This window comes from Hippocampus comes, unplaced genomic scaffold, assembly GCF_001891065.2.
Source record: "Hippocampus comes isolate QL1 unplaced genomic scaffold, H_comes_QL1_v1.1 scaffold156, whole genome shotgun sequence".
Classification (NCBI taxonomy): Eukaryota; Metazoa; Chordata; class Actinopteri; order Syngnathiformes; family Syngnathidae; genus Hippocampus; species Hippocampus comes.
The window spans coordinates 7,467,908-7,485,407 of record NW_017805744.1 but is presented as its reverse complement, the minus strand read 5'-3'; the positions used below and the strand labels follow the sequence as shown (position 1 = coordinate 7,485,407).

The 17,500-nt window shown below is 42.5% G+C and overlaps 1 protein-coding gene across 5 annotated transcripts in view; it reads left to right on the top strand.

The window, feature by feature from the left end:
• gria1a (glutamate receptor, ionotropic, AMPA 1a) overlaps positions 1-17,500 on the top strand; it is a 62,256-nt gene that overhangs the window by 21,009 nt on the left and 23,747 nt on the right. For all 5 annotated transcript variants that reach the window (XM_019884242.1, XM_019884241.1, XM_019884244.1 and 2 more), the window contains exons 4-9: positions 6,316-6,500; positions 9,322-9,375; positions 13,580-13,738; positions 14,163-14,330; positions 15,124-15,228; positions 15,367-15,477. In XM_019884242.1, coding sequence (XP_019739801.1) covers positions 6,316-6,500; positions 9,322-9,375; positions 13,580-13,738; positions 14,163-14,330; positions 15,124-15,228; positions 15,367-15,477 — 782 coding nt within the window. The remainder of the gene's footprint in view (positions 1-6,315; positions 6,501-9,321; positions 9,376-13,579; positions 13,739-14,162; positions 14,331-15,123; positions 15,229-15,366; positions 15,478-17,500) is intronic.

Sequence of the window (17,500 nt, the reverse complement as noted above, 5' to 3'; positions counted from 1 at the left end):
ATCCATCCTTCCTCCCCTCCCTCTCGCACTGTCGACTGTATCTGATGCTCATGACATGATGGTTTGAACTTGAACTTGCTGCAGTATTGTTTTCTTTGTTGGTAATGTCCCCTAGCAAAGGTTAAACACATTACCGTACATTTTGACTGTCTGATATAATACTGTGTGTGTCAACATGAATGATGCTTAAACATCACATTTGGTCATTCTTCAAGACATTTTGTTAAAAATGAAAGACATTGTAGACCTTTAGTATTTCTGCAGGTGCTTTGTCCTGATCTCTGCCAATCACCTGAACCGACAGGAGGTGTTTCATCCTGTTTTGTGGAATGCGGAGGGTTTGTTGCGCTTCGCCCATAAAGTAATTATGAGAGGATGTGTACGTCTGTAATTGGCTGGCAAACAGACCTGAAGCCCTAAATCCTCACCCCCCCCCCCCCCCCCCCCCCCCCCCCCCCCCACACACACACCTGTTACCCAAAGTCAGCTGGGATCGCGTCCAGCTCATCCCCAATCAGATAGAAGACGTGTAGAAAAAGTAGAAAAAGGAAGGCTGGATCATGAAGGTGTGTTGGTGTATTGCTAACCATTATGGAAAGTAGTTCAACTTGATTGCTACTCGACTGAATTCAACAATTACAGAGCTCATTTCATATGCATCTACATGTCTAATTATGGTGCTCAGCAGGGTATTTTTTGGACGATGACACCCTGACAGACAGGAGCCACGTCGGTCATCGTAGCCTGCTCGGTCTTCACATTGTCACGGTGACAACGATGTGGTGTATGAATGAGGAACTGTCAGGCCATTCTATACACTGTAATTGTCTTTATAATGGGCTAGAGCAATGAAAAGAGAAATGCACCAGCACTGCCTGGCAGATAAATCACACAATACAACCAAAGATTCCGCTTTTCATTGTGCTCATCTCAGCAGGAATTTCCGTTGCTCGAAAATATACAGACAGAACTACAGAAGTCATCCTCATGTTTGCTTATCTTCTTCCCTGGAATACCCATCAGCTCTATCCTTCGCATGTGGTGAGGTCGTCTCTGAGGTGTTTTGGTGCATAGCCACAAATGGGGGCCTGTTGTGTGGTCGAGGGAATCATGCACATTACATGTACACATGCGCACTGTATAGAACTTTAATGGCGACATATTGTGACTCGTTCTCACAGTTGAAAACAGTTCCCAGGTGTATCCCAAAAATCAAGAATTAGATTACACTTCACACCGTCTCTTTAATGCAAGTGAATGCAAGGGAAACCGTGAGTACAATGTGGCTCACCACAAAAATGAGTTTGACACCCCTGCTTTAAAAGATGCGTTTCAGGATATGACGCTGCTAAGCTCACTGATGGGTAGTGACAGGGAGGATTTCACCCTCTTCCTTTGCCCTCTGATGCCCTTTTTGTCCCGCATGTCCGAAAGATTTTTGTAATGTCCCGTGATCCCGTCATCCTCCACTCAGTGTGTGTTCACGTTTGTGTGCTGTATGATTACCAGGTCACCCCCGTGTGATTGAGTGGTAGAATTGAGTCAGAAGTCGTCTGTTGCCTGGATACAACACTGCAGTCATCTTAATCTGCAAGGTTATTTTAAGACTTTAGGATAATATATTTCTCGGTTGAAATGCGTTTGGCGTCTGCGTGTTTGCATTTTGTCACATCTAATCTGAATTTTTACATTAAATAGGCCTATGTGGCTCTCGTAAATGTTTGTCTTTTGTGCTGTCTTGAAGAAAGAAAATCCAAGTGTACTGTTAGAGTTAAAAGGTGCCAATTTTCAAATACTGCACTTTCTAATCTTCTCACCATGCAGCAGCATCTGAAAAAGTACCAGTACGTATTGTTTTCTTTCACAAAAGCGAAGATTAGGGAAACCATATTTGACAGACTATATTAAACCATCATAAAAATAAAAAAATCATTGAAACCTTAAGGTTTATTTTCTCTATTCTCAATTGCCTGGTGCCCAAAGGTGCATGTGGGAGCTAGATTCCATCAAGATATTATATTATTTAGGATGCCTTGAAAGGACAGTTTTACTTTGGCTTGTCCTACAAGGCTCCTTGTCAACCTCTTTCTGAATCATTGGGGTGCCTTCATCTATAATTGGATGCTCACTGAAGTGACTGTGACCCGAAATGTAAGGCAGGGAGAAATACAATTAAAATAATAGAAAAAACACTCATGGACTATGTAATACACCAAACCCGCATTAAGGTGAAGAAAATACTTTTGTTATGTGGCAAAAAAACAGGCCGTGTGGAAAGAATTTAAAAAAAAATCAGTTCAGCTAGGATCGAGGAAGGAGATTTTCATTTCAGTAGGACACAGCTAACCAGGGTTAGCATACACATGCATCAATGCTCTCCAAGCTGTCGGCCGCAATGACTTCCTCAATCCCTTTTTAAAGGAGTACCCCTGAGCTGCAAGCCAATCAGGTCAGAGCTGCAATTGGCCATCCACAGGTGGTTGCAATTCCCACCCCTTGAAATAATCAGTTTACTCCAAAACTCATGAAGCATCACACAATGACATCACACAGCAACAGATGGAGAGAAATGAGCACCTTTCTCCCCATCCAAAATCCACAAAAATTCATCATTAATATGGCTCATTTGGATTTCTGTCATTTGTATTTTCAATTTCCATGATTTGATACGACAAATGTCTGTGCCGATATAACAACTAAAAAGATATATTTTAAAAAAAAAACAAAAAAAACATGAAAATGAACTTGTGATGTTACAAGAAAAAAAGGCCAGGAACCATTGCGCTCGATATGCTCACAAATGCGGCCAACTGTACCTCCCACAAAAATGTCGGGCAGTGCAACCAACTGAAAAAATTGCTAGTACCAGTGCTACCAGTGCAAAAGTTAGTCCGGAGTCCTGATTATATTGCACATGGCATATGTATGTGTCGCCCTGGGGGTTTGTGAAGGCACTCCAGGGTGTATGTGAGATTTTGATATATTTAAAAAGCAGTATCTATGCAAAAATCCATCCGTTCATGATCTGAACTGCTTTATCCTCAGGAGGGACGCAGGCGTGCTGGAGCCTATCTCAGTTGTCATCGGGCAATAGGCGATGTGAAATGGCTTATTTTAAGCCGTGTATTACGTATTGTAACTTTAACACTATTCTGACAGTTTGATTCGAATTTAAATCGCTCGCCTGTTCTCCTTGGCGCTGAAATTTCACTGCGACTTGAGAGGGCAAAATCTTCATCGTCTGGATGCTCTGACTTCTCCCATAAGACTTGATTACTGCAAGAGCATCCTTTGTCACCTTTGCATACATCAGTTTCAGCGTTGAATGATAGCTTAGTAAAAGCCCCCTATTAGGTTTCTCTCTGTTTGGGTGTGCAAGGTCTCCCCACTAAAATGCATCGCTTCTCGTCTACGCCCTCCACTTCCTGGCTGTCTTATTTATTTGCTCATATTGTGGTTATTTATGGAGGTCGAACGCCATCCATCCTTTTGTTAGTTAATGACTTGCCGTCAAATAGGCAGCATAGAATGCCTGGAGAGCAGTTGGGGTGCATTCAAAAAGGGCCAAGGCGTCATTTTCCAGACGCTGTGACTGCGTTTATCATTTGTTTCTCATATAGTGTTGTTGTTGTTGTTTTGTTGTGGTTGACATTTTTACATTTGTTAAAAATGTGGCAAATGCCTTAATGATCATGACTAAGTGTGCACACTGTCTGAGGCTCAAAAATTTTTTTCCTATATTTCAAAATTTCATATGTACATTCAAACCTCGTTGCAACGTACCTCGAGGGACATAACGAATATGCACCTTATAACGGAAGTTCTTCGTAACTATTGCCAATAAAATGACTGCCAACTACAATGTATAATATAATATGAACATTTGCCGATGTAAAAACATCAACATGTTATACAATATAAGCATTTCAATTAGAAATAGATGTATAAAGTATGAAGACAAAAAATATTTTATTAGACATGAAACAAACAACCGTCGCGTTGCTACTTCATATCGGAAAACATTCAGTCAGCAAGCAAATAAAAACTGCCTTCCCCACTTCAGGATGTGTCACCCCCCCCGCATCCGTTTACGATCATCTTTCAATCTGTTGGCCTCAAACTCTGCCGTGATTTTGTTGCCATTATGGATTATTGTCAAAATTGTCGACTTTGTTAATTCATAGTCGAGGTTTAGTTTCAGCTGGGAGACTCCATTTCAAAAGTGAGAGACAATTTCAGCCTTCACAGACAGCAAGATTTCCAACTGTTTCCCAGTCATCTTTTCAGACCATGTGCGCCAAGCCTCCGGAAGTCAGTCACGTTGTTAAGCAACTGAGGGCAATCTCACGCTGTATATTTTGTTCATACGCAAGGTTGCACCGGCAATCAGCTTTTCACGGTTCGTTGCCTTTTCACTACTTTGTAAGAGAAGTCTGATCAGTATAATGAAGTTTATATTATGAAGCTGTTCGTTGCAAGCAAAATCTGCAAATGCAAAATGAATAACGTAAAATCGGGACTTTGAAATCTGAAGGTTTTAGGAGTGGAAATTTTGTCAATGGGGTACGTTGAAAAGAGGTTTGACTGTAATATTTTTAAAATTTGGGTAACAGCTGAAAGTCTTTCTCGAGTGAAATAATTACATTTCCCCCCACGGAATGTTTGTGGCTCCCAATTTGAGTTGCTGCCTTCCAAGAGAAAAGGAGTAAAAAAAAAAAAAAAATGCGTCAGGGTGTAGTGTGTTTTCTCATCCACTTTTTTCTTCCTGTTTTCCCTTATTAGTGGCTCTCGCTCTCACTCCATGGTTCTCCCGTGTCCAGGCAACAGTGGACTGTGGCAGTGTCACTTGTAATTGTGACTTGGAGGATGTAAACCGGGTTGTGACGGTGTCTTTGGCTGTGATGCATGGGCTGAGCGTTTGTTGGTGTAGAAGTGGTCATTATTTAGGCCAGCACACTTGGAAGTGTCAGTGTGCTGAATGGACTCCACCACTCATTACACTTTATCACTGAACCTACAGGGGAAGTTCTGATGGATGGGCTCGGTTCCTTGCCCTTGTTTCTGTCCTATAATGTTAAGGTGGGTGGGGAAAGCCACAGAAACTTGTGATACAATATTTTGTCAATAATATGGCTTTACAATAATGATGCAATTTTCAATATATCAAAGCAAAAAGAAATGAAATTAACCACAATAATTTTGTGCTGCAATATGAGAATACCTACTTAATTCATCACAGTGGGTCCAATTTTCGTTCCCGGCACAAGTCGAGTCCAAAGCGCAGTCTAACTGGGTGAAGCTTTCTTTCTTTTGGTGTTGGTATTTTGGTAGAATTGGGTGTAACGGGGCGTTTAGGCCTTTGTGCCCCGCTGTGGGATGGAAGTAGACTTTTCCTGGCCAATCCCCGTGGGGGATTTGCATCAAAATCAGGGTGGTCGTAGCGCAAAGCCGAGTACGCCGTGTTTGACATTGTGGAAACAAAATAAAACACAAGTGTCAAACTCAAGGCCCAGGGGCCAGATCTGGCCCGCTACATCAATTTATGTGGCCCGTGAAAGCAGCTCAAATATGTCAACTTCCATGATCTTTTCTAAAACGTCTACCAAAATTTTAAATTCTCATATGTAATAAATAAGAGATATATTCGAAGCATTTTCTTGGTACCAAACCCCTCATGATAGTAACTTAACCAGTCGTTAAATCAACAGCTATTCTTGACTTTTTTATATGGTTTCAGTCATAACGGCCCTCTAATTGAAACGGTAACTAAAATGTGGCCCGTGCCAAAAATGAGTTTGACACCCCGAAATAAAACATCCAAATTGGGGATAGTACCCATCGGCTTGCTGTATTGTATTACGAGCACAATGAATTGTACAACCGAGCCTCGCATATATTTTTATATTCGGAGTGAGGACAGACCTTTCCCGAAGTATAAGTCCCAGCAGGATGCCCATTCAACGTGCACATTAATCTATTATTGATCAGCCGTTCAAAGTGCACCGCACCTAATAAAGTTGCGTCGACCGGGGAATTTGGTGGATAACGTCTACTACATAGAGAAGAATGGCAAGATTCACGATAATAAACCATTCAGTCATTCAGTGTGCAAATTCTTGTGTATCAATACTGTATAGTGACAAATGTTAGCGATAATCTGTCCCACATCTCCTTTCTCGATGCTTTATTTCTATGCAATGAAATGCATTATCTCTCAGGCCATTCTAATTCATAACAATGCTGTCTTTACATGACTCCTCTTCCAAATTAGTCCATTTTTTTGTGTGTGTGAATGCTTTCTCCACCTCTGTCCAGGGCTCTCCGTGCTCCAGAAGGTTTTGGACACGGCAGCAGAGAGGAACTGGCTCGTGACTTCGGTCAATGTGGAGACCATGACGGAGGCATCGTTCTTGAAAGTGTTCCAAGATTTGGACAAGACAAAGGAGGGGCAGATTATCATCGATTGTGAGACAGAGAGGCTCACTGGCATCCTTAAAAAGGTAAACAGCTTTTCTCCCTAATGTAATTACACTCCATTGTGCTTTAATGATCTTAAAATCTCAAAGAAAAATAAAGTCCATCTGTTTGGTTGTTTTCCCCCTTGGGCACATGAGATTTATTTTGGGCAATTAGCTTCCTCAAAGGAGTTAGGAAGAAGTGGATTTGTATACTCGGCTTTGCGTGGTTTAACAAGATGAAGAGATGCGGCGATGCAGAACGGAAAAGAATGTGCAGGTAGTGAGATCATTTGTTGGTCTGCTGTTCTGTGCAGGCTCCAAGCATCAAGGACAAAAATGATCAACAACACAGCTTATGCATTTAGAGTCAGCATTCTCCCATGACAGGATGAACTCTCAGAGCAGCGCTGCTCAAACAAAAACGATCCAGGAATCACAACTGACAGTCCAATAGAAAGACTTTCACAGCTCACTGGTCCCTTCAAAATTCAAAACTGTTTGTGTTGTCATCACCAACACTTGGCAAGTCTTGTCCTCCAAAGTCTCTTCAACTTACCAGCTCAGTGGAACTTTTTTAAAGACAATTTGAACATGTTTTTTGCTACAACAACCCATGAATCATACTGTGCACTTGCATCCATATCCACACCCACACATAAAGTAGAGACTATTTTAGTTGGACGTGAATGTTATTGATGGCCTGGGCAACAGTTAAGGTTATTGCATCAGGTCTCAACGCTTTATAGGAGCCCGGACTCTGAGATGTTTTCCTCTCAGACAGATGCCATCAATCACCCGCATCTGCTCCCCGCCTCCATGGTGCCCCACTTGTGTGTATCTGACACCTGTATGCAGCGGTGCGCTCACATACACACAAATACACACTCGCCTGCCTCTTTCACCTTTTACACTCCCGTGTTCATCTCATTCATCTCTTACAGTACACAGATTCTCTTGCGATAAGGTCACTAGGCAGTATCCTAAGGGTGACATTTCAAGGGAAGCTAAATGTTAAAGTAGTCTCCTTGGAGAACATCCATGGTGATAGAAGTGTTAAGAAAAAAAAAAAATATATATATATATATATGTGTTACGAAGCTGATTTTCATGCAAAGATATGAGAAGTGACCCTTTCTCTTGGGGGCCAAAGTCTGAATGGCACAAATTTGCATGTGTAATTAATCGTCAGGCATTTCACAAACATTTGCATTTGCTAGACCACTATTGCGAGTGCATTTGTGTTGTCGTGTCAGTGTGCGGGTGTGTGTGTGCGCGGGTGCGGGTGTCTTCCTCTTGCTTTTCCTTGCCAGAGGCTTGACCGCAGGGCCCGCCTTGTGCCGGGGTCACCATTAATAACAAATGCCACCTTCTGCTATGACCTGCAGCAGTATTACGCACGCACGCACACACACACACACACACACACACACACACACACACACACACCCCACACACACACACACACACACACACACACACACACACACACACACACACACACACACACACACACAGACCATAAAACAAATGCTCAGCCCCTCAGGAGAAAATGCTGAGAGAGCAAGAGGAGCAACAATGTGTGATGTTCTGCACACTGACTGAACACCGACACATGAATGCTCTGCTTATCCACTGTAAGAAATCCTAATTGGATGGTGCATGACTTTCGACTAGTGCTGCCCGCTCAGGCTTTATTCATGTGGCTTCTCGGAATGCTTTGCTGACACGATTGACACTCTGTTGTCGAGCAGTAAAACGCCGTCTTTATTTAGGCAAGAGAGTTGCCTTGAGTGCCGCAACGAGGAGCGGGGGAGAGGGCGGCCTATTTAAATGTCAGTCAAAGTGGGGCCAAAAATACATGTATGAATAAATTGATGCTGGCACTATACTCCACACCTCTTGACGTGTTACTCCATCTGGCCTGACCCTTGGGGGTGGGCTGACTGGTCAGCGGTAAAGGCAAGAGGGTCATGATATTGTGCGCTCCCATGGTGATGAGGAATGAATACTGTACATTTTTGGGAGGTTTTGAGTGGCATTAGGTTTTTTTTTTTTTTTAGATCGTGATGATTTTCACTGATTTAGCTCTCAATTATTGACACAACAGACATCAAACATGAGCCTTCAGTGACACAATGGTAAAAGAAAAAGAAGGCTTCTTTTGGTGTTGTAACACTGCACAGAATATTTGCACACATTTCAGTGTTTCATGGTTGTACAAAATAATTGTTGATTGTATTTTGTGCGACGAGAAAGTTATATGGGGGCGTAGTTACATTGTAAATTAGCCCCATTGCTATGTAATGGGGCTAATGCAGTGCTCACAGATCCACTTTTGGAAATCCAAAATATTTTACCGGTATTTTGCCTTATACAGTTCATACAGTGCCCATCCTTGAAATCACTTTTTTTCCTTCAATGTAAGGCAAGTGTCAGTATATAAGAGGAGTGTCAGAGTCAAATTACCTTTTAGCGTAGTGCGATCATGTTAATTATCCTTGATCCTAATCCTAACACGGTCAGTCTGGAGAGTGGAGAGTGAAAAAAAAAAAAAAAATCATAAAAATCTGTAAATACAGGAAGTCCAAATTTGAAGGTTGACCTATTTTCTCATTTTGTGCTATTGCTCTAATTTATATGGGCCTACTTTCTTGACTGTCAAGGACACTTGTCTAGGAACAGTAGACTACTTTGACAACTACTTTGACAGTGTTTGTCTCTCTCTCGCTCTGTCTCTCTCTCTCTTTCTTGCTTTCTCTCTCTCTCTGTCACACACACACACACACACACACACACACACACACACAGCACATTGTTGTGTCTAGGTCATTTTATCCTTCATTCGTCTTTTTCTATTCTCCAGATTGTTGAGCAAGGCAAGAATGCAAAGAGTTACCACTACATATTGGCAAACTTGGTAAGCATTTATTTTCTTCTGCTTTCCACAATGAATGTTCGGGAGAAAGGATGTCAAACGTACAGCTCGTGTCATTCTTTGCAACAAAATGATGAGGAATAGCTTATGAAGCCACAGATATAGCACCGCGGTCCACTTATGAGATCAAATTAGGAGGACTGTGGCCTGCAAAGTAAAATGACTCTGACTCCCCTGTTGAAAGTCAACTTCCCACTAAGGGCTACAGTCAGTATCTCCAGTTTGGAATGTCAAACCTAAATGGACATGATAATTTAATATCAACAAATCATCAGGCTGCAGTGTGTCTCTAAATTAAATCTGTACAATGCAGATTGTTTTGATACCCTTCGCAGCATTTGGCACGAGACACAAAACATTAACGGAACAAAATTTCTCCGAGGAAATGGAGCTCTGCCCTGAAATGTGTTTCAGATCGTCACTATTAAATAGACGTTCGGAGCGATTTAGCTGTATGAAGTGACATGGCGAGACACTGTGAGCAGATCCACAGTGACAAAGGTCAGACAGTCATTGTCGTGTAAGATTGATCCGCCAGCTCAATTTGACTGCTGCCATTTTCTGCAAATTCTCCGCAGGCCACCCTACAGCATTCTTCACATTCACTCAGTGACGCAGAAGAAGAGAATAATTGACATTGTAGTCAGAGCAGCATTAATATGCTGCAGCTTGATCACTTCTTCCCCACTGTGGTCATTAGAGTGACTCAATCATGCTCGTCTGCCCCAAAAGCATGGGTTCATTTTAGATCAGGGGTCCCCAACCGCCGGTCCGCGGACCGGTACCGGTCCGCCGGGCATTTGGTACCGGGCCGCACAGAAAGAACTTGCCTTAATTCCGTTTTATTTATTTCGGAATACGAAAGATGTTTTATCAAATGACGGCGGCCTTAAAAGTACGTTCGAGACAACTGGATTAAAGTTATGTCTGAATACTCTGAGATCGCCACAATAGCACTTTTGCTATTTCCGACATCCTACCTGTGTGAGGTGGGGGGTTTCTGCAGCAACGGGACGAAAACAAAATTACGAAGTAGACTGGACATAAACCACACACTTGAGGCGTCATTGTCTCCTATTACCCCGAGATGGGACCGTCTGGTTGCAGAAAATCAAGCTCGGTGCCGTGGTGAGTCGTCATTTTCATGCACTTCACTACACACTGAATTTCCGTTGTATCGTATTTTGAAGGCATTAACATTGCCATAGCGATCGGAGTGTTGTGGCCAGATTAGACGCTCCTTGTGTTTATTATTATATTTCGAAAACGCCAGTTTTCATGCAGCTCATACCATATTATTTTGTTGTATTATTTCCGCCACACCTTAAATGCCGGTCCCTGAAAATATTGTCTGACATAAACCGGTCCGTGGGGCAAAAAAGGTTGGGGGCCCCTGTTTTAGATGACAACGCTTGGACATTTTTTTTCTTTTTTAGTCGGCACGCAAAGGGATTACCCTCATTTTCCATTGCAGACCATCAAAATGCTCACGCTAATTTTTCTAATGTTTCCATATCCTCGCATTGACAAGAATGAGATGCAATGGCTTGGTTTTCATTTTCTGCATGTTCATGTTTGAGCAGCAGTCACCCGGAAATTCTTAATAAATACACAAATACAATTTTGGCTGATGTGCAATGACAAATATTTCTATTCAGCCATTTATTGATTGTTTTTTTTTCCGATCACTGCTGTTTCAAATACGAAATACAAATACAGCCTTGTGCCAAATGCAGAGTTGCCACTCATTCTTCGGCTGACCATGTTTCCCAAATATTCACTGTTAAAGTGCAGGAAGAAGGACACCTGGCAGCATGCTCGCACTTTAGGGAGCAGGTGGTGACATTTGCTTCAACTGAAGCATGAATTGGCTTTCATGTTTCAGCTGTTGCCATGCCAACCTTCACTAGTTCTTGAAAACAGTAGCGCATAATGCTACTCAGTCAGCCCGGTCGACTGGCTTTAAGATAATGATCAATCGTTATTTATTATCTGGACTGGGAAGGGGTTCGCTTCGGCGTGTGGCCATGCGACAGAGAAAGCCAAAGAACATCTTTGCATGAGATTCAAACAAAGAGATCAGAGCATGGAAGGAAGATGGAGAGATTTTCTGTCACACAATCCAGAGAAGCACCTTCTCCTCTCATCAGTCAAAACTCTTCTCTCTTTGGACTTCCCACTCAATCACAACTGTCTGCCTCTTCCTGACAAGCATGCTGCCTTGCCTTTGTCCCTTTTACCAAAATAGCCTTCCTCACATAAAAGGGAGGACACACAAGTTGCATTTAATGTTACAGTCAACCCATTATGTTCCGACTGAAGACACTCCTTGCTTCTTGTGCACGGTGGCCTGTAAGGTTCAGATCCTTCTTTAAAAGTTTCGAAGTCTTCTCCAGTCTACTGACTTGACGACTTGGTTTTCTATTTTCTTTTCTCACTACTTTTGTCCCCAAGGAGAGACAGTGAGTCTCTTACACGAGCTTGCATTTGAGGTGCAAAAGAGACTGTGTGTCATTTTTAGAATGCTCTTCATAATTAATGATCGTTATGACATAATAAGGTTTTGGAATATTCATCTCCATCTTCTAGTTTACTGTTTTAGCTTTATGAGACATACAACTAGCTTAGTTGAATTGCATTTGCTCTTTCTCAACATCTTTTTCACCAATGAGTCTTAAGTTTGGCTGCATGTGTGAGCGGAGGTTTTCGGCTGCCACAGGAAATAAATGAAACAGTGTTTATTAATGTTTTTAAATGCCTCAAATAATTTAAATAATTTCATAAATAATTTGCTCTCTGATGTTTCTCGTTTTGTTGTGCACCCCGCAAAGAAGTAGATTTCACGGAAATATTTCAACCTAATTCTCAAGATTTATGTTTAAATTCTATATAAAATGTCCATCCATCTGAATTTCTTCATGTGCTGCATATTTGCCAGTCAACTGTAAATGAAACAAGGTTTTGTAATAATACAAACATGACAGAGTCATGTCGTTCATAAATCCAATTTGTTTAAAATATTAAAGAGAAAAGATGTCAGTGTCCACCTTCTATTGAATTACTCCAGTGTATTGGAAAAAAAATGTTTCAGCACTTCATGGCATTTGTATGAATTTCCCAAAGTGTCCGTCCATCCATTATCCTTATCCTCACGAGGATAAGCTGGAGTCCATCCCAGATGACTCTGGCGGGGAGGCAGGGGTCACCTTGAACTGGTCGCCAGGCAATCCTGAGGCACATTTTACCACATAAGCATTCAGGCTCACATTTACACCTTGGGACAAGTCAGAGTCTACACTTAACCTAATATGCATGTTTTATAATATGGGAGAAAACTGAGAACAGGAAAACTCCACACCGGAAGCTCGGATTCAAACCTATGACCTCTGAACTGTGAGGCAGATATGCGTCCACCTCACAGTGCAGAGGTGCAGGGTACGATTCCGGCCTTCCTTTGTGGAGGTTGCATGCTCTCCCTGTGCCTGCGTGGGTTTTCTCTGGGTACTCCGGTTTCCTCCCACATTTCCAAAAACATGCATGGCAAGTCAATGGAACACTCTAAATTGTTCCTAGGTGTGATTGTGAGTGTGAATGGTTGTTTGTCGATGTGTGCCGTGCAACCCTACCTCCTGCCCAAAGACAGCTGGGATAGCGACCCTTGTGTGGATAAGCGGATTGGAAAATATATACAGTATACTAAATATATATACCAAAGCAGACCAACATATATGGGACGTTGCACTACATCCACGTAGACTTTCTCTGAGCATCATTATTCTACTCCCTACACTGCTGGAATCAAAACAGGAGTTACATTCAGTACTATTGAAACAGTATACAAAGATAAAACAGATTCATTGACAACTAAAGTTTGACATTTGATTCAAGGGAATTAAGTCAAATGCCCATCCTTAGTGCATACCTTGATCAAACATTTGGCACACCAGCAGATTGCATGAAAACCACAAACAAATTACTGAACCTACATAACGCACTGTACCTCTACCGTACATACATAATTAATCGTACCCTGACAGAGTTTAATTAAATGTTCTGTGATGTCAGAACTATTAGTGCAGATCTTGCATCATTTGATTGCGCAGGTGCAGGTCATATTGTGGCCAATGAGCGTACCGTCTCTCGCCTGTGGCTCTCACTCTCCCTGCCTGTCCACCTCCCCTTACAGGGTTTCCTGGACATTGACCTGACAGACCTGCGCAAGGGTGGAGCGAACATTACCGGCTTCCAGCTGGTCAACAACTCAGAGCCCAGCGTTAGCAGAGTCGTCCAACAATGGATGGAATTTGACAACAAGGATTCCAAAATGGCCAAGAAGGGACTCAAAGTAACTGTGATGTTTACCTTTGTTCACCGTCCATAATTGAAGTGCTGATGTAATACAGTCCACTGATGTCGATGAGTGTCCTCGGGATTATACATGATTATATCAGGAGAGTTGTTAGCTTCCCGACTGTTTGTGGCTGTCAACGAGAGGTCATGAAACTGTAAAAATGCATGACAGTAAGCCTTTGCAGGATCTTATCAGATTTCAATAATTTTCATGCGATAAAATTACCGGTACCTGGAAATGGATTTAGCCATCCAAAGTAATGGATCGGTTTGAAGCAGTCACCTGTGGGTGTTAGTGGAAGAATAAATGTGCATAATGGGTTCGGTGCATTATTGTACCAAGGCATTAGATTTTCTCAACACTGTTCACACTCTCATCACAGTCTCAAAAATTGTCTGCCTTTCTGCTGTGTTTCCAGTACACTGGTGCTTTGACGTATGATGGGGTAAAAGTCATGTCAACAGCATTCCAGAATTTAAGGAGACAAAGGATAGACATCTCGCGCAGGGGCAATGCTGGGGAATGCCTTGCCAATCCACCGGCTCCGTGGGGTCAAGGCATAGACATCCAAAGAGCCTTGCAGCAGGTCTGCGCACACACAGAGAAGCCTCACATTCAAACACACGAACCTCGAGAGTCATACAGCCATTCCTGAGTGGCACATGGGCTAACTGCTCTTGAGATGAGCCTGGCTGGGCAAATTAGGGCTCGTTCTGTCATCTAAAGTTCACATGAAGTCGCAGGAAAGTCCCCAGTATCAAAAGTGACATCGGGGCTGGTAAACAATGTCTCCAGGCAGTAACCCTCAGCCGTGATCGTCATGGAAGATGACATCAGCAATTGAGTTTAGAAATGTAATATTTGGCAATGAAAAAGGAAACAGTGGTCTTGCTGTGCGACTTCTTACTCAAACAGACACGCGCAGACATACACGCAAGCATGCACTCTTATCAAGAAGCGGAGACAATTCCACAGATGACGAAAAATGTCATTTGAATACATTTCTTAATTTTCTCGGGAACCGACTTGACGCCAGGTCAAACATATAATGTAATAGCATGCGTGTACGCAGGCAGCCCGAGGCTCCGTCTGCAGAACGGCTGTGCACAGGCCCACTCAGTGTCAATCTAGCCATCTGCCTAGGGATAGTCTGTGGAATGAAGCTGTGTTCGCTCAATTAACTCCATCATGCCGCCAAGACAAACACTGCACTGTACACGGACACACGCCCGTCTGTCATTCACCTCCGTAGGGAGGCAGACAGACACCGCTGTCTCGGACAGACTCTCGTGAGCGAAAGCATTTTCGTGACATGGAGAGTTGGCTTTTGTGTAGTTTGTGTTTCTTCCTTGATGCCAATTGCTGACTCTCAAACTCAGGTCCGTATAGATGGACTCACCGGTCACATTCAGTTCAATGAGAAAGGCCGCAGGACCAACTACACGGTTAGTGTGATGGAACTGGCTCCATCAGGACCCAAAAAGGTGAGCATGATGTATTCGGATTTAATATGGGTCTTTATTTTGGATCCGCACCTACTTCTGCAAGTTTCAAATCATGAGGACTATTACAGGAACCGGTTTTGAATAATTTAAGAGCGTAATCTACCATCCTTTTCATAGGTTGGCTACTGGAATGAAGATGAGAAATATGTGACCACTGCAAGCTTCGTGAGAGGCAGCAATGACACATATGGCCTTCAGAACCGAACTTACATTGTCACAACAATCTTGGTGAGTCTGTGTCAAATGGAACCAGAGCATACAGAGAAAAGCTTCCAGCAACTTGTTGAATCGGTCGCGCAAACATTTCAGGTAGTTGTCGAATCTGGATGTCAGCGATTGTGCAAACGGTCTGAAATAATGTTTTGACATGCGTACTCAAATTTTAGATTACGATCTGCTCATCCAATGCAAGTTGGTGGGGTTTTCATTGGCCCCGTATTGCAGCGGTGTCTTTATTGTGGTTTGGGTTTGTGTATAAAGCAGTAAGGTTGTCTCTGTTATCCCCTTGAAATTTAAGAGCGTTTCTGAAAACAGCTGTTTTATTTGCACACACACATGCACACACAGACACACACATTTATACATCTATTCCAACGAAAATGTCTAAAAAAGCCAACAGTTCATTCCCAGGTCTCACTTTACTGTTTCTACATCTGGTATATTTCAAGTATGGATTTTTTTTTTTTTTTAATCACTATGCATCAGTACATGTATTATTACTGGACTTGGAATGGATCTCGCCCTCCATTTTCTAGACGAGAAGCAAGATTGCTGCGATCAGATATTCTGCAGGAGCCTTGTGGTCGAACGAAGTAGATTGTGTGTCGCTAATCTCTGCTGTGAAGGTTGATGGGTTGAAGGATTCCAACAAAAGACTTTCCCTGAAGAGACATTTTGACAAAATGAATTTGTGATGTATGGCAGGTGTGGGAAGCTATGAGGCGGTATGAGTTAACTGGAAAAACAGAAGCACATTCCAAAGATGCTTTGTTGTTTTAGGCGGCAGTTGAACAAATTTATTCTCAAACGTTAAAATGTTACATTTAAAAGTTGCCCATTGTCTTACATATGGGGAGGCAACTAATTTGTGTCAATATTATACACACTCAACAATGTTTCCGTCTATTCAGCTAAACTAAAGGAAACTTAGAGACATAATTTTTGTTGGTGTCTAATGAAAAAAGTCAATGAAAAACTTCCTTTGAGCATGAAGGTTGTAGTCACTCAAGAGTACAGACCCAAAATAACCCTCTCTGACATAATCTACTAGTGTCCCCTTTTCTGGGAAGATAAATTGGTTCTCTGCCTCAGAACCAAAGAGAAGAGATTAGGTGTTAACATTTATTAGGCTGGGGGGGGTGCAGTACAGAGCTTTTACACCTTTTAACTTTTTTTGTTGGCTGAGCTGTTGCTTGAGGCAGCGTGCTGTTCCGCCACCATACAGGTGCAACTTTGTGCCTGGCTACAATGCGGCCGGATGCGACCATTGCAAACAGGCTGTGAGCAGGAGATCTGGAGGAGGGACGCAGACTGGCGTATTTATGAGTTCGCTTCCACCCAGAAATTGCACCATTTATTGCACCGATTTATTTTGTTCAAGAGCCGATCTAAAATAATAAATAGCAGCAGGCGCACATACACTGGCTAGTTGATTCGGGACCGACATATATTGCAAAAAAATAGCCACTCGAGGGTTTGCAAAATTCGCTAAATGTAGTGGCTAAGTTGCCAACACTGACTGTATGTGTTTGTATGGATGGAATCTCAAGAGTGCCGTGCCCATCCTTTCAAGTCCACTACACCGTGCCATGCTTTATTGTTACCCTCCTTGGGTTCTGAGATATTCCCAGTAGGCTAACAATGATCACCTTTGCCGTAAAGAATAGGAGAACAGTGACAAAGAAATATTGCCTTTATTCTTTATGCAAAATTTGACAACACAAAAAGGAAAATAACTTATGGACATTCCAGCCGTAATGGACCATCCTCCTCATACCTTGAAATCGATGTGAAAAACATTTTTGTGGAAAGGCAAAGTGAGGCCTCAGGTGTAAAGGCAGGAACAATATCTCATGGCAGCCAATCAGTGCAAGGTGCACAAGTGTGGTTGTGACATACAGTAATTACTGTTACAGACAGATGTTGGAACAGAGGTCAGCTGGGCAACACAGACCCACACGCGCACACTTGCGCACACTCTCACCCGTTTCTTAAGTACAAGTCTGATCATCTATATCAGGGGTCCCCAACC